Below are 21500 nucleotides of genomic sequence, written 5' to 3' on the forward strand. Positions count from 1 at the left end.
ACAAATGGAATTAATGTTTTAAAACCTTGTTTGAGGAAAGAATCCATAACTTGCTAACAAAAACTTAAAAATGAGGTTTAAAAATGAATTAAAAAAACTAATAGGCTTAGAGCAGGTGGTTTGATAGCGATGTGGGATGTTCGGAATCTTGCGTGAAGGACACTTACTGAAAGTGCTTCAGGGCATCTGAGTTGTCAGTATGGAGCTGTTAAATACAAGATACGGTTTACTGAAGGCCTACATTCTTCTGCAGTTAAAAAAGAGGAGAAAAGGGAGGGGGCGGGGAGAAGAAAAAACAATACGGTGGGCAGGATAAATCTAAGTATAGGTAGCAGGGCAGTTAGGAAAGGGAAAGCCTTTGTCTTGTTTGCTAATATGCGTGCTTCACTGGAGATTTTGTGCGTGTTTATAGACACACAGGCTCAAGGAATATGTGCACAACTAACCAGTTGTGCAACAGCATCATGACTCTGAACAGGATCTCTTTCCCGAGAGTTTTTAGAACCTGGTGATGACAGACTGCACAATTCAGTTCTGGCTACAAGTCAGAGTGTCTCCAGGTTCGTTCTCTTGGTCTCGTCTCTTACGAGTCTCTTGGCCAATGATGTCTTAACGTTTATCTGATTGCTTTTCCACTCCCAACTGTTACGTTCCTTTCAAAGGACACATCCCTCAGCTTGTGTTCTAAGAGTCTTAAATCACACAGCAACAGCAGCTCTTCTCGGTTATTTGTGGGGAAGTGAGGACAGGATGCGGGCAGAAGAGTTTTCTGTTGTGTTACTTAACACTAATTGTTGCCATATCGTAAGCCAAGTAGCTTATAGTTAGCATGAGCACCCAAAACAGCACTGGAGGTCTGTGTTTAAGCACCTGAATCACATAGCCAGTATCAAAGGCTTGCTGTTACTAATACAAAAGTTTTTCTTTGCATGATTTTTAAATAGAAAGCTGGCAGTAATCATTATTATTTCTTCCCTTTTTAAAAACAATTGGCTTGTTTAAGTCCTAAATGATAGGTGCATATTTCTAATGGCAAATTAAGAAATCTTGAAAACTATTTTCAGGACGAATAGCAACAACTTTGTGATACTGGATAATGTTCCACCAGGAGGCACCTGACTGTTGTTGGGAAGATTTTTTTCTTTTTTTTCCAGCTGATGTCTACAAATGTTTTTATAGATTTAGCTGTAGGAGTTAGAGTCAAATCAGAGTTCTTACGCAATAGTAGTTTAAGATGTAGTGAAAGGCAGCGTGCAGTAATATAGTAAATATAAAATACGTCCAGTCCTGAATGCAATTGTTCAAAGTATGTGTATTGGTACTATCCTTCAAGCAAAACAGAGAGCATTTGCTATCAGTTTCTGTTGTCATCAGGAGTGAAAAGGAACTAAATTTCAATGAGAACATCTCAGATATGACATGTCTTACTTAATTCTGTGTTCATATTTTTTTTTAAAAATAACAGAAAAGCAGCTTCTTCAAAAAGAGGTACCTGTATCAATGTATGGCTTCCATACGTGAAGCGAAGTGATTGGAATTGTTTATGGAATAGTCAGCTAGTGAATGGCATCCAGCAATTGATATACCTGTGGTGGCTCTGTCCCAAATGAAAGGCTTGAATCCTTTAAATGGTCGTTTTAGCACTGAAAGAGGAATTAGGACCGTGTGGTTGGGAGAAAACGGGAAGTGGTTACTATTCTAAGGATTTATTTGTGTTATTTCTGTGACGTGTTTTCAGTGGATATTCAGGAATTACCATGTGGTTTTCTTGACAAATATTTGAAAGAAAAAGCCATGTAATATTCCTCAACGCAGTCAGGACCACTGTGCCGTATAATAGTATATATATCAAAGTTAAAACAGATAAGAGAATTGGAGACGCTGTCCTGGTAATCATATTTCAACGCAATTGGTTTTGCTTGATAGGTATGGCTATAAAGTGTATGCAAGTTAGCATTGCTGAAAGAATGAACTCTGAAATTCACTGAAGGAGATGCTTAATTTCAGCACGCAAAGCAGAAGGTTAATATTCCTGCAGTACTAACAATTTCAAGTAATTAGGAACTCTGTGAGTACTTCTGCTAGGACATCAGTTTCCCATTAAAGGATTTGATTTCCATCTGAAAATGATGGAAAGTTCTTGTCTATTCATGTTGTTTGCGTTGGAGTCTGGCAGGTGGGGTTTTGCTGGCTCTTCTGCTGGGGCATGTGACCCCACTGTTTATTTGCAGAACTCTCCCCTTTACCCTTTTGAGAATGAACTGTGGTTTTTGTTTCCATTCCATGTAGTCACCTGCTGTCCAGTTTCTTAAGCTTTGCTGTGTTCTTCCTTCAGGAAACTCTAAATTTGGCATTACTGTAGTCAGGAGGTCAGTGAAACTGGAAGGACACAGGAAAGTTGAGTTGCTGAGTTTCTTGTAAATTCTGCTGAGCTGACAGTTGCAACATTATAAATCCCATAGGCCTTAGCTTCTGCTTATTTACTTCAGTTAATTACGCATTCGTTATGACTAAGACTCATTACTGCCGAGTTTCCTGAGATTCTCTGATGTTTTTTGGAGTACATTTGTCAGAAAAAGTCAATGTAGGATTTGACTTCTCCATTCTGGGATGCTCTGGATAAAGTGGAGTTGTTAATGATACAACTAAGGCAGGTTATGTGACTGTAGCAGCCTCTTGTGTTATATCTGTAAACTACACTTCTCTCAGGTGAAAACCATTTGCTTTGTATGACCAAAAAAAAAAACCCCTGATGCGGTAGAATTATGGGAATGAAGATACACATAGGCTGTGCAAGTGCAGAGCTGCTACGTCAAGCAATGATAGAAGGTTCTCAAATTCCATTTCTTAGTGAAGTATTTGTGTGAACATCTTGAAATGGTCACTGAAGTTTTCCCAAATGCTCCAAATTTCCTCCACACCACATCTGCTGTTGTTTGTACTGTAAATAAATCACAACTTTGTAGCCATATTTGTAATAGTACTTGATTCACACCTGGAGACAAAGAAAAAGAATAGTGCAGAAACATTTTCAAGTTAAAAATGTGCTTACGTATTTTGCTTTTGGATTTTAAAGAAGGCCTATAAGGAGTTTTGTTCAAGTATTTCTAGTTCTTAGTTCAGGCATGCGTGGCCCCAGGCCCAGCCAGTAGTGAGGCTGAGCACGTATTCTCGGTAGCACACAGATGTATTCAGCATGTATGTTTATAAATACGTAGTTGGCCACCACAACAACGCAGAAGACATGGCACTAACGCAAGCACAGACAGCGCCAACAGCCTTATCCTGTTGCCCTTTCTGATGGTCAAGCTGAACGTCTGCTAGTGGCAAACGCATGTATGGATCCTTCCAGTTACTGGGTTTAGACACCCATTCTGCCCTGAAACTGGCCCTTGGGTCCGTTTATCCCCCATTGCCTCTTGCACACACACACTGATGCTCAGCTACAGGTTCTCCATCCAGCAGCTCACTTGGAGCCCCCTTTTCCTCCAGCAGTCAACTCTTCCAGTTGCCTCAGTGGGACAGTCTGTCACATCCCTGGTTCCCAGGCCACTCTGCCAGTTTTCTGGCTAGTCCAGTTTGGTGCTCCCTGTAATCACACCCTGACCTGGAAAAGCTCACCACCTCCTTTGCAGGCACCACAGATCTGTGGGCACCTGTGACCTGTGGTGTGACTCTACTTGTCATGTAGACACACATGCAGACTGCATAGCCCCAGGAAAAGAGTTGCAAAAGGAGATTAATGGGCAGACAGGACAGACAGTGGTGATTTGGGGGAGAGCAGAGCTAGACACGTATTCTGACCTGCAACCTCTTCACATGTGACCTGTCCCTCTTGTCACCATAGCCCTCTGTTTTCCCATGCTTGTTTCTCCCCAGCCACTTTGATCCCTTGCTTTCCCCACCTTTGGTTCCTCCCGTAAACTTCCAGTAACAGGATTTGAGCAATCCCCAAGTGTCTTCTCTGCATCCCATGAGAAATCTGGTAGCCCTACAAGCAGTCACACCTCTCAGTCTGAAAAGTGCCCTGGAGAGGCCCAGTGGTGGTGGGGACAGCTAATGGTTCTCCTGTGATAGTCCTGGGAACAGCTGGGTGAGGTTTTTCTACCTGCAAGTGTGCCTCTCTGCTCCTTTGTCTGTGTGCAGAATAGGTTTTCATCACATAACCTAACTGCATTCACTTTGATATGTGCTGGCAAATAACGTTCAATCATTTGCAGGCACAGCTGAAAATTTACGGCCGAAGTTACCGGCTGGCCACAGAGATGTGAATTAAAGCGATACTGTTACAAAAGCAATACTTTGAAATGTTACCTCAAAGTGTAGGGTATTTTAATAGCAACAGGAACAAGGAGAGCGCTGGAACGATTGCATGAAGCTTTGTGGAACAGGCTTTGATTACAGGCTTTGGTAACAGTACCAAAGCTGTAACCATTTAAATTGCAAAATAAGGAGTTGTTGGTTGTGTTTTTCTTTTTTCTTTTTTTTTTTTTCCTGGATGACTTGCATTTTTGTAGAGACTTGGTAGATTTTTAAAGTATATTTAGTTCATACTTGGTTTGTATGTTTTGAGTTTTGATAAATCGTCGCTTTCTTTTGGTAAGAACTATGAAGGGATAGCTAATCTCTGTTTTGTATAAAGTAGGCATTGGATATCTTAAGAAATAGGGATTTATGGACAAGGTCACGTCATTCTAGAGTATGTTGTTTATGGATTTATGGTATGTCTGGAGGATTAGGCAGATTATGACATAGACCTTAAAGTGTGACGTTCTTGGAGATAGGCAGGATTTGGGGATTAAAAAGAAGTAAGTTACGTGCAAGTAGATATCCACCACTTTCTTTGAGATAAATTAAAAGCAACTGTTAGTGTGCACATGTTTTAATAAACAAGTTATATTAGAAGAAAGTAGTGAATCCAGTGTGATGCTTTCAGAAGATTGCATCAGATTGCAGCAGTGACAGAATTTTGTATCGTGGTTCTGAGAAAGAGAAGCAGGAAACAGAGCAGGTCTTACTCATTCATCCTTCTTGAAGATTACAAGCCTAAGTAATACAGTACCTTCTCAAAACATACCATTGTATTGCACTGGACTATCTTAAGACTCTAGTAAACAGGATCAGGACTTAAATTTTTTATTTATTTACCGTCTCAAAAGAAGGGGACACGTACTAAAAGTTGGGATTCTCAGTCTGTGAAAGTAAACATTTTGATTGTACGGTATTAAAAGTTGTTTATGCTGTGATTATTGTATGCTGGTTTGATGCTTTTAGATAGATTTCTAAAGGTCAAAAAAAACAAAGACTTTAGTGCACTTGGAGCTTGGTAAAGTTGATAGATTTTTTTTTTTTATTTGGGCCTGTTTTTTTGTGTTGTGTGTGTTTTGTTTTTTTTTTTTTAGAGACTGCAGTAAATGCATAGCTCTAAGATGAGGTTTCAAGTGTCAGGAATGTAGCCATCTTCTATTTTTACACTTGACCTCGTTTCTATTTTCTTTTGCTAAAGGCAACAGGCGTATGTTGTTCTGTTGCTGCTGGAAGTGGTTTAAATAAGTTGAAATGTTTATGTGCAATAAGCTTTTGAACTTTAGCACTGGCTAAAATAGTGAATATTTTGTTGCAGGCCACATTTAGCCTACTCAAAATTATATGAACTGTGACTTGATCTGCTAAGACTTGTAGCTGCAGAAACTACATCTGCGGAAAAAGGTTAGGAAAGTATGTTTCGGTTCATGTACTAAACCTGCTTTGTATTTCATTATAAAAGAGGATCACCCACCCCCTCACCCCCAGCTGTTACTGGTCGCTTTCTGAAGGTGATACTGAAAGTAAAGAAGCACCATATCTTCCTGTGGTTTGTTACCTTCTGGTCACCACAAACTAGATTATAAAGCATTTCCTTTCATGAAGTGAAACAGATTTTGTTTTTAAAATGTTGAGTATTTGTCTTATCCTTTATGTCAAGGTATCTTACTTGGCTTATGATCAGGATAATGTTAAAATTTGCAGAAATGTTTGTGTCACTTGTATGCCTTACGCCTTTTCAGACTAAAAAAGGACTACGTATTCCAGAAGTTTTTTGGTTTTGTGTGGGTTTTTTGGGTTGTTTTTGTTTTTTTTTTAACATGTCTCTACAACTCTTCTATTTCTTAACATTTGACTGTTATGGCTTATATAAACCTGCTTGAAATGAGTACTCTGTTAAATACCCTTGTACAAAGCTGTTTATTGTGGCAATGAGTTTTGCAGCCTGGTCACTCTGTAGCTCACTAATTCCTGTGAAATATGTGCACAGACAGCAGATTCTCTTGTGAAAAACAGGTGCGTGATACAGACTCAGTGACTATCGGACATCTGTATGTATTGAGCATCACCAATCATATCAGTCTTATGAAGGTCTGATATTTTAGTCTTGCACCAGTAAGCAAGCCACTGCTACCTGGCACCTCCTGTTTCTGTGGGTCTCTCAGGCCCTCCGGAGAAGCTTCTCTCCTTTCCCCTTTCTCCCAGCCAGCCTGTGATAACGCAATACTATTCAACTAGTTTGTACTAGATGGATTTAAAATAGTTGCCGTGTGGGAATGGGCAAAGCTGTAAGCTCACCTCCCAGGAGCTGAGACCTTAAAAAAGGGTGTATTATAAGGGGACTGCTGGGTTCTTTCATGGACACTGCTGTCAGAGGAAGGATAGAGTGTTTTCTGTATGTTGTACACTGGGTTAAGCTGACACCCTTTGCTTATGAGATCTTTTAGTGGAACTTCGACAGGTCACTAAGCTATCTTAGACTCCTCAGAGATAAAACCATTTTATGCAGCGTCTTACAAACAAGCACCTCCAAACTTTTTGGACTGTTGTGGGTAGAAAAGCAATATTAATTGTTTTGAAATCTACATTTGATGGGATACTATAGGGTAAACAGAATCGGGGCAGAGTTAGTGTTCCTTCACTCATAAAGGTATACATAAAACTTCTTGAGATGAAATCACCAGTTGGCACATAGCTGACCTCTAATGGTAAGCAGCAGGCTAGCAACTATTGTTGACATCTTGCCACCGCATACTGTGAAAAAAGCATGCCTTGCTGCCCTGATCAAGTACTATTACCAGGAATTGTCTAGTTCTACCACTCAAGCTGCGTCATGTGCTGCTGCTGACGTAGTCATCAGTTCTTGTTGTTGTCAATCAGGTATTAAGATTTTTGTTAGCAGTTAATGTTGCTCTCTGAATGTATTGAAATAATTTAGATTTTTAAACCTTGTAGTATCACTGGACTGACATAAACTTTTGTTCTTCAGTTTTTCTGATGATACTAGGTAACAGCATCTTACTGCTTTGGAAAATTATTTTCAGAGCACTTTAGAGGCTATTTTCTTATCAGTGCTTCTGTTCATCTGCTTCAGAATATGAGGAGGAGCTGGTTCTGGGGACTGAGCAGCAACCGATTATTAGTATTGTTCATGAGTAATGGGCAAACTCTTTATACCTGACTGACTGATGTCTTCTGCATAGGTAATGATGTCAGGTGCTTATAAATCTCATGAGACTTTTGCAAAGATGGGCTAATCAGAGTACTCCAGAGCTGTTTACCGTCTCATCAGTGTCTCATCCATGGAGGCTTTTTAATTTCACAAATAAGAGCATTTCTTAACAAAAGTGTTATGGCAGATACTGGCGAAATTAAAACTTAGTGTGAAATTAGACACTAGCAAATTCTTTTAAGAGAAGGGAGTGTTTCACTGCTTGGTACCCAATTAAAGCTTTTTGTAAGGTGAATGACTGGATTCAAAAAGGTTGTAGGTATGCAAATCCCATGTATTTGAGGTGGAAAGTGGCGGGGAAAGTAGTTTTGTGCAGATGACCAACAGATAGTCTTTACTAGTGATTGAATCCCTAAACTAGGGCAGTGAGACAGTTTTCCTGTCTCTCAGCTGGGAGTTTTTGTAGGATATAATTAAGAAAGGTCAGTTAGTGGCCCAGAGAGCATTCTAGGATGTGAACACTGAAGTTGGGTCTGTGGTGACCATAGTGACAATAATTGGACAATAGTAAGCATAGCCCTAAATAGGTAAAGAGCACATCTGGGGACTTGCTTTCTGAGGGTATAGGGCTGCTTTAGTATTTAGTGGGTATAGGTCTACACCTTTCCATTTCAGAAACTATCCTGTACTGTAGATTTCACCCCGGTATGGGAAACTACACTGCTAGCTATCTCGGGTGGAAATGGTGAACTCTTATTTCTTTGTTTTGAAGTATCAGTCAGAACACATTTGTGGTGTCATAGGTGGGAGACTGAAGAAGAAACTGCTTCTGAAATCTGGGAGGCTCAGCTTTGCAAATATTTTTTTGGTTCCCCAGATTTTAAGCAGTAGAATCATAGAATTGTTAAGGTTGGAAAAGACCTCTAAGATCATCAAGTCCAGCCACTAACCTATCACTGCCAAGTCCACCACTAAACCGTATCCTCAAGCAACACATCTACCCTTCTTTTAAATACCTCCAGGGATGGAGACTCTACCACCTCCCTGGGCAGCCTGTTCCAATGCCTGACAACCTTTTCGGTGAAGACATTTTTCCTAATATCCAATCTAAACTTCCCCTGGTGCAGCTTGAGGCCATTTTGTCTCGTCCTACTAGGGAGAAGAGACTGACCCCCACGTTGCTACAACCTCCTTTCAGGTAGTCGTAGAGAGCGATAAGGTCTCCCCTCAGCCTTCTCCAAACAACCCCAGCTCCCTCAGCCGCTCCTCATAAGACTTGTTCTCCAGACCCTTCACCAACTTTGCCTTTCTCTGGACACGCTCCAGCACCTGAATGTCCCTCTTGTAGTGAGGGGCCCAAAACTGCACACAGTACTCAAGGTGTGGCCTCACCAGCGCTGAGTACAGGGGCACAATCACTTCCTTACTCCTGCTGGCCTCACTATTCCTGATACATGCCAGGATGCCATTGGCCTTCTTGGCCAATTAGGCTCAGCAAGGACCAATTCTCCTTAGTCGATGCCCAGCCTATATCTTCCACGTGGCCATGACTCACATTCAGCCAGCTGACAACCAACACCCCAGGTCCTTTTCTGTTGGGCTTCTTTCCAGCCACTCTTCCCCAAGCCTGTAGCGTTGCATGGGGTTGTTGTGACCCAAGTGCAGGACCCAGCACTTAGCCTTGTTGAATCTATGGCCCAACGCTCCAGCCTGTCCAGGTTCCTCTGTAGGGCCTTCCTGCCCTCCAGGAGATCGACACTTCCACCCAGCTTGGTGTTATCTGCGAAGTTACTGAGGGTGCACTCAATCTCTTCATCCAGACCATCAATGAAGATATTGAACAGGACCAGCCCCAACACCGAGCCCTGGGGAACACCACTCATGACTGGCCGCCAACTGGATTTGACTCCATTCACCACCACTCTCTGGGCTCGGCTGTCCAGCCAGTTTTTAACCCAGTGCAGAGTGCACTTGTCCAAGCCGTGAGCAGCCAGCTTCTCCAGGAGAATGCTGTGTGAGACGGTGTCAAAGGCCTTACTAAAGTCCAGGTAGACAACGTCCACAGCCTTCCCCTCATCCACTAAGCAGGTCACCTTATCACAGAAGGAGACCAGGTTAGTGAGGCAGGACCTCCCTTTCATAAACCCATGCTGGCTGAGCCCGATACCCTGGGTGTCCCACATATGCTGCATAATGAGTTCTCAGTAAGGAGAACTGAGTCAGGATGTGGTGTTAAGCTACCCCTTAAAATTTCCATCCAGGAAATATGTAGCATTCTTTGGTTTGCTTTGTAATAAAGGGTAATGAATTTTAAAGTCTTTATTAACATACCTGAAAACAGGTCTGGCGTATAGATCTGGTATATAGAAAATGTTGCTTTCAGCATACAATCCTTGCCATTGTGTGAAGAGGGTAGATAGAATTTCAGCTGAGAAAAACAAATCCAGTACATAAGAAAACATAGACAGAGAAAGGAATCCATCCCAGTCCAAAGAAGCGGGGTGGGGGAAAAGTGAGGGTTTTTTTGTTGTTGTTACTGGATGGATAACCAACAAAATTCTATGTTGTTGTATTACATTTTACTTCAAGTTCCTGTGAACTGTCTTCAATAAAAAAAAAAGTAATAAAAACAAGTCAAAAGGTTCATTAGACAGTCAGCAAGGTTGGTCTAAAAATATTGTGTAACTACCAAGGTTAAGGTCATTTGATCATGAAATCTGTGCTGATGTGCTTGTGTTGTGGTTTAACCGCAGCTGGCAACCAAGCACCACACAGCTGCTCGCTCACTCTCCCCACCAGCCATGATGGGATGGGGGTGAGAATCAGAAAGGCAGAAGAAAACTTATGGGTTGCGCTAACAACAGTGTAATGACTGAAATGAAATAATAGTAAATTGTAGTGAGAAGGAAAACAACAAAAAAGAGGGATAGGAAAAAAAACTAGGAAAAACAAGTGATGTAACCACTCACCACCTGCCAACCAACACCCAACCAGTCCCTGAGTAACTCTTGCTGCCCTCCAACCAGCTCCCCCCAGTTTATACACTGAGCATGATGTCATTTGGTGTGGAATATCCGTTTGGCCGGCCAGTTTAGGTCAGCTGTCCCAGCTGTGTCCCCTCCAAACTCCTTGTGTAGCTCCTTGCTGGTAGAGCATAGGAAGCTGAGAAGTCCTTGACTTAGTTGTTCTAAGCAGTCCTTACACTAAAGCATCAGTGTGTTACCACATCATTCTCATGCTAAATCCAAAACACAGCACTACACAAACTACTCGGAAGAAAATCAACTCTATCCAGCCAAAACCATGACAGCTTGTCACTGCCCATACGCTTGTGGAGTGCCGTAAGCTTCAGTGCATCTTCTGAAAGAAATGCAGTACCACGTGTGGTGTTTTGTATGTTCAGGTGACTGGAGGTGGAGGAAGAGTGAGAGCAAGCACACACCTGGAATCTTGTATAAACAGCTGTTGAAGGCCTAAACACGAGGATCAGGGTTTAAGCTTACATCAGACTTGACAAACATTTTCTGCCCAAGTAGGTCAATGCAATTCAGGTTAAGTCAGTAGTTGTAGCTGTTTACATTCATTTGGCTTAACATTAATCCTGTGATCTGTTCCTTGTTCCATTGCTATATTACAAAGAGCCTTGAAGTATACTTTGTGGAATGCATTACATTGGAGAGCTATCTGTACTTGTCTTTTTACTTGTTTCTGGTTAACTTGAAAAGCTTCTTGAAATGATCCGCTGAACAGTAGGTTAAGAGTGAGTGTTTATGAGTGAGGTTAGTCTATACTCTAGACTTAAAAAATGTGCTGTGTTTCCAATAGAGTTTTCTGTAATGCACCAAGTAGTATGTTACTATATCCTGAAAACAAGAGTTTTCCTTCCTTTTAAACTATTCGGAGTGACAAAACAAATAGCTGTGGTAGAGAAGGCAATTCAAGCAGCACCTACTTTTCCAAATTTTCCAGTTAGACTTTTTATTGCTTTTAGTAGCAAGGCATATGTATAAAAGGTTAAAAAATTTTTGTAAAGGCTACATTCTGAAACACCTATGCATCCCACAGTTTATTCTTATTTTTGTAGTCACCTGCTATGATAACCTCCAGCACACAGTTCATATTTTGGTTTTCTCCAGCCTTTGCCTGGTGAAACTGTTGTTACATTTTCTCTTTTCCTTTCAGACAGTAGTCAGTCATTCTGGTTATTCAAAAGGTCCTGCTGAAATCTTAGACTCAGCTCTGCAGTTCGGCGTTGAATTTCCTCTTATGTGGCACTGTGGCACAATGCTTGGGATGAACAGGGAAGCTAAACTAAAAATGGAGTCCTTTTGTTGTAAGAGTTGTTGGATGGGCCGAGGACAGGCAAAACATGATCTTGAGTTCATTATGGCTGTGGGAGTGGCACGAATTGAGTCTGGTCAGAAGTAGGTCTAACACTTGGTCAGTGACCTGGGAAACTTTAAACCTCTGCTAATGAGAGTGGTGTTGCTGACTTCTGCCACGAGTAAACTGAAACTGTTAAATGGACTGAAGTTTTTCAAGTCCTCGTGCACTTTTGTGGTTAATTCCCTCCTATTGCCAGTCACAGAATATTCCTTTTTGGGGAAACTTAAAAGCTGACTCCTATGTCTATATTAGTGAGTAGTTGAGTGGTTTATTGTTCTCATCCACCTCCTCCCCTCCTCCTGGATAAGGGGGAAGGTTCACCAAGCAAATTTGTATGTCATCTGGGTTTAGAGTCTTGATTCACTGTGCTGTGGTGTGCTCCAAGCTGATAGCTTAGTGAAAAATAGTTCTAAGGAGGAGACTGATGTTAGTTCTGTGGAAGAGACTTGAAATATGGCTGATCCCATTTATTATATATTCGCTTCTACTTTCCCCCTTTGAAACAAAATAAAGAGTCAAGTTAGTAGGCCTAAATAACCTATATTTTTAAGGAGTCATCTGTGTAGAGTCAGCAAGATACTAAATATGTGAGATATTTGACATTGTATGGATTTAGCGAAGGCAAAGTTTTGTCTGTCAAATTAAGTGGATTCCTTGCTGGCATGGTATTTAATCTGTATTTAAGAGTGTGCAGTCCTTAGTGACCTCAGGAATTAACTTCAAGTGCAAATGTGTTTGTAAAAATTCTGAAATGTGCAAAACTTGCATCCCTTTGAGAGCTGGCAAAAAAAAATCTTGGCAAACCTTGTATCTGGTTACTAACTTCACAGATAAGAGTTCTGTGTAGCTTATAAAACGGTTAAGAATTAAAATGCACTCAGATTGGCAGCACTTCTTAGATTCACAGAGCCAAAGAGCACCTGTTCAACTGATGTAAAAATATTTTAAAAAAATCAGATTTATTTATGATAAGGAATGCCAGTAAAATTGGTGACAAGTTAGGTCAGAAACAGGTCAGAGGTGTTGTGATACCGTTGTGTGGATTTTTACAGAAACTAGAAAGCGTGTTGACATTTCATTTTTATTGTGAATATAAGAAACTTCAAGATAAAGTGTTCCAACTTGTAAAAATAAATTCATGAATAGTGTGGAGTGAGAAACAAGAGGTTTTTTAATTTTAGCTGTTTTTAATCAGTGAATGAACTTTATTATTCAAGGCTATATTGAAATTTTAACTCCTAAGCTACAATTTCTGTTGGCTTCTGTATTACAAAGATTCCGAAGGCTAAAGGCAATTGCTGCATTTTCTTATGCACCCTTCTGCTTACTTCTGAAATTTCTGTAACTTAGCATAATAGGCATCAGAATGCTGCTAGTGCTCTTTGTGAACTTTGTGCCTTTCACTCTAGGTATTGCTGAGCTTCAGAGGATGCTTTCTGAGAGCTTTGCAGCCTCTTATAAGTTTTATCGTAGTATGCTTTGCTGTCTTTATCTTGGTCCTGGGTCAGCTGTCACAAGAAGCTTTTACTAACTTGGCCTTTTTCTCCAGCTGTGCTAAAATTCCTTGTGTGGTGGTTTCTTATGTGTGTTTAAAAGAGTAGAAAATGTATCCTACTTCACACATCTATTGCCTCTGTTAGAAGCAGGTAATTTTCCTTTCATAAGGGAAAAGCTTACAAACATAAAAGCATTGGAGGGAAGTAAAATATCACAAAATATTTCTCTGGAGCACAAGAGGTCACTTTTCATGAAAAAATCTATTTAACTTCCTAGGGTGTTGTGGTTTGTTTTTGGTTTTGTTTTAACAAAAATACTTCCCACTTGAGTAGCATTTTGCAGAGCACCATAGTTGATTAATGAAAGAAAAAAAAAAAGCAAGGTATCTAAAGAGCAAACAATATCACTGTCTCTACCTAATGTCACCTTTTTCAGCTAGGGCAGTGTATCTAGAATAAGATGGAGCATTCAGCCATGCTTCCAGCTAGCCACTGTCTTGTGCTGCATAAGTGCCTTGTTCTTGAGAGGAGGCTCTCCGTTTTTGTTTTCCTCCCTACTATCCACAATGTCATGCTGTGTACCAGACCTTTCCTGCTCTTGCCTTTGAGATTCTAGTGGATGGGTGTGACCTGGTGGGTGTCACTTGGTGGGTGTCATCAGTGGAAAATCTTGTGATACTGCAGTAACTTTATCTGTCAGATAATACCAAGAATCTAAAATTACAAAATACCTAAAGAAATTAATTCTGGTTTAGCATAATGAGTGTATTAAATTTAGCAAATGTTATTTATGGGAAAGAAATGTTGTATGAAATCAGTAAAGCCTTTCTGAGAGAAGCAATAAAGCTTAAGGTTGGAAGAATTGCCTTTTTCCTTCTGAGCCATTGGTGTATTTGCCTGCTCACCAGTTGCATGTAGATAGTTGGTGAAGTTCTCCATCTGCTGGTGCGAGGTGGTGAGTGCACTCTCTAGTATAGGGCTGGAAGTGGTATTTCTGTTTCTCAAATGTAGCAGCTGCATTAATCTTCAAGAAACTCGGTTCTTACATTCATTTTTTAATCAAAATTATTTCCAGACAATCATCAATTTCTTAGGATGAAGGGATGACAAAAACTATAGTTTTGGTCGCTGTAGATTATTTAACTTGTTAACTATCACTTGATTCAGTGATTCATTGACCTTTTAGGTGTGATGCAAGTGCAGACAAGTGAGGTGGGCAGGAATACTTTCACAAATTATTTTTACTTTTTTAAAAAATCCTCAAGTTCTGTATTTCCTGTCTAAATTGTCCCTTAGTTTTTTTCACAGATAGGAAGGGACTTTCCTGTGGGATTAAACACACAGACTTAGCTCTGGAACACTATGGTGTTGAGAAGTGCAGTTTTTCTACTTTGACTGAAGTTTTTCCTGATAGTTGATAGTTGTGCCTGGTGACTTGCCTCTTTCCACTCCAGGATGTCAGTGAAAATTGGTTTTGCTAAAGGCAGAAGCACATAGCTAAGTGGTGAACAGTCATCATTTCACCCATGATTTTACCAGGGCTCTAGCAGCTCTGAGCATTCTGCTCTCCCCCCCACCCCCCTTCTTTTTTAAGTATGTTCATAGTTAAGGAGAAGCATTGTGACTGTATGATCTGGTAATTTGAGCTCGTATCCTTGAAATTTTAAACCTAGCTGTATATCTTAGCTCTGGTTCTATATGGTTATTCACTTGTATTAGTGACTTGGTGTTTCATGTAAATTAATGTAAGGCAAGGATAAGGAAACAATTCTGCCAGTCAGAATTGCAAATAGAAATTAGGTTTCCTTTGGAAGGTTGTTTTGTGATGGCCATCTAGAGAGGGGAGGGATAAGAATTGTGTAACTTTGGTGTTGGATACTGCAGACACTTTTTTTTTTGAGCAAGAAGAAAGTAGGCCAAAACAGATTTCAAAGTTTAGTTGTAGTTTTCCCTTATTTAGGATTATCTGAATCTTTATATATACCCTTTCTGCTCAGAACTGATTTTAATAGTTTTTATACTCCTTTGATTCTGGGCTTGGTGTTCAGAAAATTGAATCTACTCACTGGATGACAGTCCAGCCCGTGAGCATGGTTTTTGCATTCTCAAGGATGTCTCAGTGCTTTACTTCAGAAGCATAGCTGTTTACAGTTTAATCATTCAGGAAAATAGTTCAAACTCCAGAAGTCTTTGTTTAATGTTGCAGTGGCGGGGAGGGAACTATCAAATTTGAAGTTGCTTGAAGTTTCTGGAAGTTTCCATTTGGTTTTATGGAAAGGTTTATTAGTACTGTTTTGATAGAGACCTGTTAAATGTGGAAAAGGATTTATTAGTGTTCTAAGAAGGCTCTTCATTTAACGTTTCCTAAACTGAATTCCTAAACTTAGGAATTCACAAACGCAATCCAGATGCCCAGGGTCATTTAAATTACCAGAATGAAGCTGGTTCCTGACTCATGAATTTGCACAAATAGGCATGTACAAACAGGAATTTGTTGAATTGTGTTGGAGTATTCTTAGATAAAAGATTACATTCATAATTTTAAAAAGAATGCTCAGTGAAATATGGTTGTTTGAAGAGGCAGTTGGAACTTCTGAAAAGGTGATACTCAGCAATGCAATTACAGAGTCGGGGGTGAGTGTTTGGTTTTGTTATTTGGTTTTTGTTTTGGGGTTTTGTGGTTTTTTGTTGTTGTTTTTGCTTGTTTTGTTTTGGGTTTGTTTTTTTTTTTTTCCTGAACTAGGTTACCTAGAACATGCAACAAGGTTCATGATGGTCTTTTTATTTCTTTTGGCTACCCGAGCTGACTTTTTTGTAATTAATGTTAGTAACTAGCTCATTATGGGTACTCTCTTCATCTAGAAGTGGTAGATTAAACCTTTTGGTTTTCCTTTCTTTCAGTCTTCTGTTGCTGTTTTGCTGGTAGTTCATGCATTAAAAACGTTAACATGGATTTTATGAGTTTAGTGATTAATAATGTAATAACTGCAGACAAAATACAGATCTGAATGAATTATTTTGCAGTGAATATGCAGGGCAGAATTCATGAAACTTGCTTGTCCCTTAAGCGCCATCAAGCTGTTGAAAACTTCTAGGTACTTAAGGAATTCATATTCCTCTAGTGAATATGGCAGGCATTAGGAGGAACTCTGATACTCAAGGGTTTCCTGTGCTGAATCCAGAAGAGAGCACTGTGTGGTTGTGTCTGCACTAATATTCTGGTTCAGCTCAAAAGTGAACATCTGAGAAGCATTTCCTGGACATCACCACTCTCCTGGCTTTGACTCCCACTGCAGGTGATTCAGAGCATGTGAACCTGGTTCCTTTCAAACATAACTAGGTTGGTATATGCTCCAACTGCTGTTGAACGTTATTTCTCAGGATGGGACTAGAGCAGTTGCTGTCTCCCCAGATACATATAATATGGGTGACACGTTCTTAGCGCTGTTTTCAGTGCCCATGTAAACTCTTACGCTGCATTGCTTGCTAATGTAGACAGCCCATGTTGACCTATTAAAGCTAAGCTGGGAAACATTGGATTGAGTTAAAATCTTGAAGGGCAGAATTTTGATCAAGTGCTAGCTGTCCTGACTCTTAATAGTTCCACATCACAAAATGATCCAATATTAACAGTATTTCATCACCCCCTAATAGCTGTTGATTTGTTTCTATTTTGAAACTCAAGTTGTGTAAACATATCTATTTTCCAGGGTTTGTTTGTGATGTGCTTCTGAAAGAAGAACGGAGAATCCATTACATACTTACACTTTTGGGAAAACTCTCCTCCTAATGTATTTTGCAAGCTAACTGAATTACCATAGATATTCAGCATGGGAGGAGCTGTGAGTGCCGGAGAAGACAACGATGACTTAATTGATAACTTGAAAGAAGCTCAGTACATTCGCACTGAGAGTGTGGAGCAAGCCTTCAGAGCAATTGATCGTGGTGATTATTACCTGGAAGGTTACAGGGACAATGCTTATAAAGACTTGGCCTGGAAGCATGGAAATATACATTTGTCAGCACCTTGCATTTATTCTGAAGTCATGGAAGCACTGAAGCTTCAGCCTGGATTATCTTTTTTAAATCTGGGTAGTGGAACCGGATACTTGAGTACAATGGTGGGATTAATATTAGGTAACTTGAATGTTTTTATTTTAATATAATGTTTCTGCATATTTTTAGAAGATTATACAAGCCCTGTAAAACTTTACTTTCACTTTTAAAATGACAGTACTATACTTAAGTCTGGGTGTTTTGAGATGTGTTGTTAAAATAATGTGTATGTGATCTCCAAGCTGTTCACTGACACTGCAGTTCAGTGGCATTTCATGGAGTGTTTTGGAAGAGGCAGTTGTTCCTGCTTGCCTTTCTGTAGTCTAAAATTGTCATTTGAAAGGAAACAGTCCCTGTGTTGCTTAAAAGGAAAAGGCATTGAGAACAGGTTTTGAGAACTAACATTTTAGTCTGCGTTAGCACCATGTTTATACCCTTACTCTGGGTTACTGTTCTGAGTTTATGGAAGGAAAAATCTGAACTGCAAACACTAATGACTCTTGAAGAAACTTAATTAAAAAAATAAATATCAGCATGCAAACGATAATTTTAAAATACATTTATTTAATCATTTTATTAGTGAGAATGTTTTGGAATGTAGACTGATAAAACTTTAAGCACTGCATGTCTGTAGGTTTTTAAAACTATTCTAACAGATCAGCACTGTGTTTCTTCTTCTGTTTTCAAATACATTTCCTGTATGGAAAGAAGATGGAATTAAATATTGCTGTCTACATTCGAATTTCAAAACCTACCTGAGAAAGAAAAATGCTTTAATTCTTCCCCCCCTCCCCACTATTTAGAATATAGAGCATGTGTACCAACAAATATTTTTTTTACAAACAAATTTTGTTACATGAAATAACTTCATTTATTTTAGTATTTAGTTTTCATGGATATAATAGATAAAATAGTTTTCATACATCTAATGTTATTGACTGTATTACATGGAGTTTTCATATTTCCTTGGTTGCAGAAACCTTGCTGACAGGTAATATACAGATTCTGTATATATATATTTATGTACACAACTGAGGTGTGAAGAGTTGGTTTGCTAATTTTCAATTAGTTTAGTTACTTTCTGTCATCTGTGTGTATTTATTAAAGAGTAAAAGTTATCCCTAATAGTACATAACAAACATCACTTGTTGACATCTCCGGCAGTGTCTTTTGTTCCAGTTAATACCAATAAATTCCACAGATTCTACTGTTCTCTTGTGGAAACAGGAGTTATGTTCATTCACAGGTCAAAATAAAATAAAGAAAAAGATACCTACTCTATTACTGTGCCCTTTTCAAGAGTGTTTCTGTTTGAGAGTAGATATTTTTAATTAGTAGTATTTTAGGTTCAGCATTCTATTTCAATATTAAAACAATTAGTAATATTACTGTATTTTTTTCTCTGAAACGTTTGCTTAGGGTAGTGAGTAATGGTATTTATTTCTCTGCCTTGTGGAAAGCTTTGTTATTTCATTATTCTTTCTTATGATGTTGAAAAAGGAAATTGTTGCTTATGTATATTGCCCTTGCATCTGTGTATTTCTCTAACCTATTTTGAGTGGCTGTTTGTTTGGCTGCTGGGTGCTCCTGGGTTTGACCTCTCCCTGTCAAGCAGAATTCCTATCCCTTAGAATATTATATGCAGAGTTGAAGAAATTGAACAGGAAAAGACTTGTCTTCTTCAGAGGGTGAGATTGTCTGACAGACCCCGAGGAGCACGGTTACACTGCAGATATTCCCACAGAGGCAGCTCAGGTGATGATAGTTCTCTAGCAGGGCTGAGGAGCCTGGAGCAGCAGTGGTTTGGCTACTCACAGAAGAGGACTTTCTGTGTTTCGGTAGTGCTGTACCCAGTCTCCAAAGTCTGCTTAGTGTTGTAGTGTGGTTTGAGTGCTAGGTTAAGGCATGGAAGGTATAAATACAATTTGTGTGCCTTTATTTGCTTACTCTACTCCCTTTGATGAAATTATTAGTTACATATAATCATTATTCTTTATTTTAGTGTTTGTTTTAAACCAGGGAACAGCTGCTTTAGCAAAGAAAAATAAACAGAAGTAATTTTCTGACAAATCAACCATATATATTTTTAAAAGCTCACATTTTCTTAACCCAATTTCAGTGTGCACTGCAAATAGTAACAGAGAACCATGTGGGTTTTGACAGTAGTTGAAGATCTTTCAATTTGACAGTGTAGCGAGTAGTATTTCTGCCACATCAGCAGTGTCAAAATGACTAGATTAAATTAGCAAATAATTTTAAACTGGTAAACACTTGCAAGTATAGCAACATACCGAAAAAAAAAATTCAACCCACCACTCCATAGAGATTAGATTAACTGTAGTTGATACCATTAAAATATAAATATAGTTCAGACTAGATGGTGGAATTGCTAGCTCATCATGGTGAAAGAGCCAGTTGACTTTGGAGAGTAATAAAGAAGTTGGTTTAATGTTTTTAGAATGGCTGACTCTTTGCTTAAATCTACAGCTGTGACTTTCCTGATGAAAGAAGAGGACATGTTTCTTGTAATTCTGTTCGAATTATGAATACTGTGATTTATCATGATGCGGTGGTGTCTTGCATTTGTAGATTTAATTTCAAGCTGTTGGAGCAACTGACACAGGTGCTTTAGTTCTCTGTTTTTCAAAATCGAGTATTGAAAGGACTATATATGTGAATTTTGGGACAGATGAAGTGGACACATTTTTACGTTAAGAGGTTAAAGGAATGGTGATTAATTTTTAATTAAAGACGGCATACCTTGGATGCTGCTGCATGCTGTAGAACTGTAACTACACTGGTTAGCAACATCATAGCCTATTACTGTGTGAGGGAACATTAATTATTTAAACACCTAGGAAAGGATTGCCTATGCTAATGCTTCTCTTAATGTAATAGATAATAACCTAAACTTACAGTAGATTTGAGTGTCAACAGGAGGTATGTGTCTTCAAGTTTTAAGAACATCCCTCAGATGAACCACCTACCTCTTACCTGCCATCAGAGAGGTCTTACGAGCACTGCCTATGGCAAAGTATTGGATTGGTTTTATCTCACCTCTAGTAGCAAATGTTCTAAACTACGTTAAGAGCTGCAGTTATTAATCAGCTTAGTGACATTTTTTTCTTGCAGTAAAATGAAACCTTTCTCAGTAACCCTAGGTCTGTTTTTGTTGATTGGTGTCCTAGAAAAGACAAATTGAATTCTGTTTCATTGCAGTAACATCTTTGAGCTAAATATTTAGGAAATATTTAGAATGCAGTAGAGGATATAAATATAAATTTTGTCTAATCTTATTGATGTTTACTTTCTTTTCTTTCCCTTCCCTTTCCCTTTTCCAATTCTATGCTCCAATGACTAAAGCCCCTGGGCTATGAGTGCATGTTAAATATAGAATCCCCACAGCAAATGTGACTATCTGATTCGGATTCCTTCCTGATGTGGATAATCCTCATAACTGTCTCATGATTTTTCTTCCTGAAAAATACTATTAACTTTTGGCACACAAATTGACTTGGAAACCTACTTGGGTTTGATTGCAGGAAAGCAGTGCTGCAACTGTGATGGGATTGTGATGAGTGAACGTAATGTGGTCAATTTCAGTGTTCTAGATGGAAATTAATTATTATATAAGTAAATCAGGAGCAGACTTCTGATTTTTGAACCTGTAAAATAGAAGAGCAGATGTGGCTAAGGGATATAATACCCTGTCTCTGAATTGTCAAAAGCTGAAAATCTTGCTGTAAAAAAAATTTCAGAATTGAAGTACCAAAATACAGCCTAAATAATAATTTGAAATGTTTGTATTCCAACTAAATACTGCATTGAAAAATAAGTTGCTCAGACTGACAAGTGTAGTCAGATCAATTTTTTTTCTGCATGCTTATGAAGAAAATTAATTCTATAAAATTGTTTTGCCACAGTTCTGTCCCTGTTCTTTCATTGATCCTTTTGCCTTTTACTACCTTTTTAAGTATTGTTAATGCAGATGCAAAAAATAACTTAGTCTAGTGTTGGGAGATTTCTGTGTCTTACATGACGTTGGTGCTCTCACAGGTGAAGGGTATAATACTGTTCCATGCAGT

General features: G+C 39.1%; 1 protein-coding gene across 6 annotated transcripts in view; it reads left to right on the forward strand.

Moving 5' to 3' along the window:
* PCMTD1 (protein-L-isoaspartate (D-aspartate) O-methyltransferase domain containing 1) overlaps nucleotides 1-21500 on the forward strand; it is a 48624-nt gene that overhangs the window by 5238 nt on the left and 21886 nt on the right. For 3 of the 6 annotated variants that reach the window (XM_064442729.1, XM_064442728.1, XM_064442732.1), the window contains one exon: nucleotides 17070-17496. The exons of 1 other annotated variant lie outside the window; for it this stretch is intronic. In XM_064442729.1, the coding sequence (XP_064298799.1) occupies nucleotides 17190-17496 (307 nt within the window). In that variant the 5' untranslated portion in view covers nucleotides 17070-17189. Of the gene's footprint in view, nucleotides 1-16078; nucleotides 16700-17069; nucleotides 17497-21500 lie in introns of those variants that run through there. 2 more of the 6 variants (XM_064442730.1, XM_064442731.1) reach the window with 2 other exon arrangements.

This window comes from Phalacrocorax carbo, chromosome 2, assembly GCF_963921805.1.
Source record: "Phalacrocorax carbo chromosome 2, bPhaCar2.1, whole genome shotgun sequence".
Taxonomy (NCBI): domain Eukaryota; kingdom Metazoa; phylum Chordata; class Aves; order Suliformes; family Phalacrocoracidae; genus Phalacrocorax; species Phalacrocorax carbo.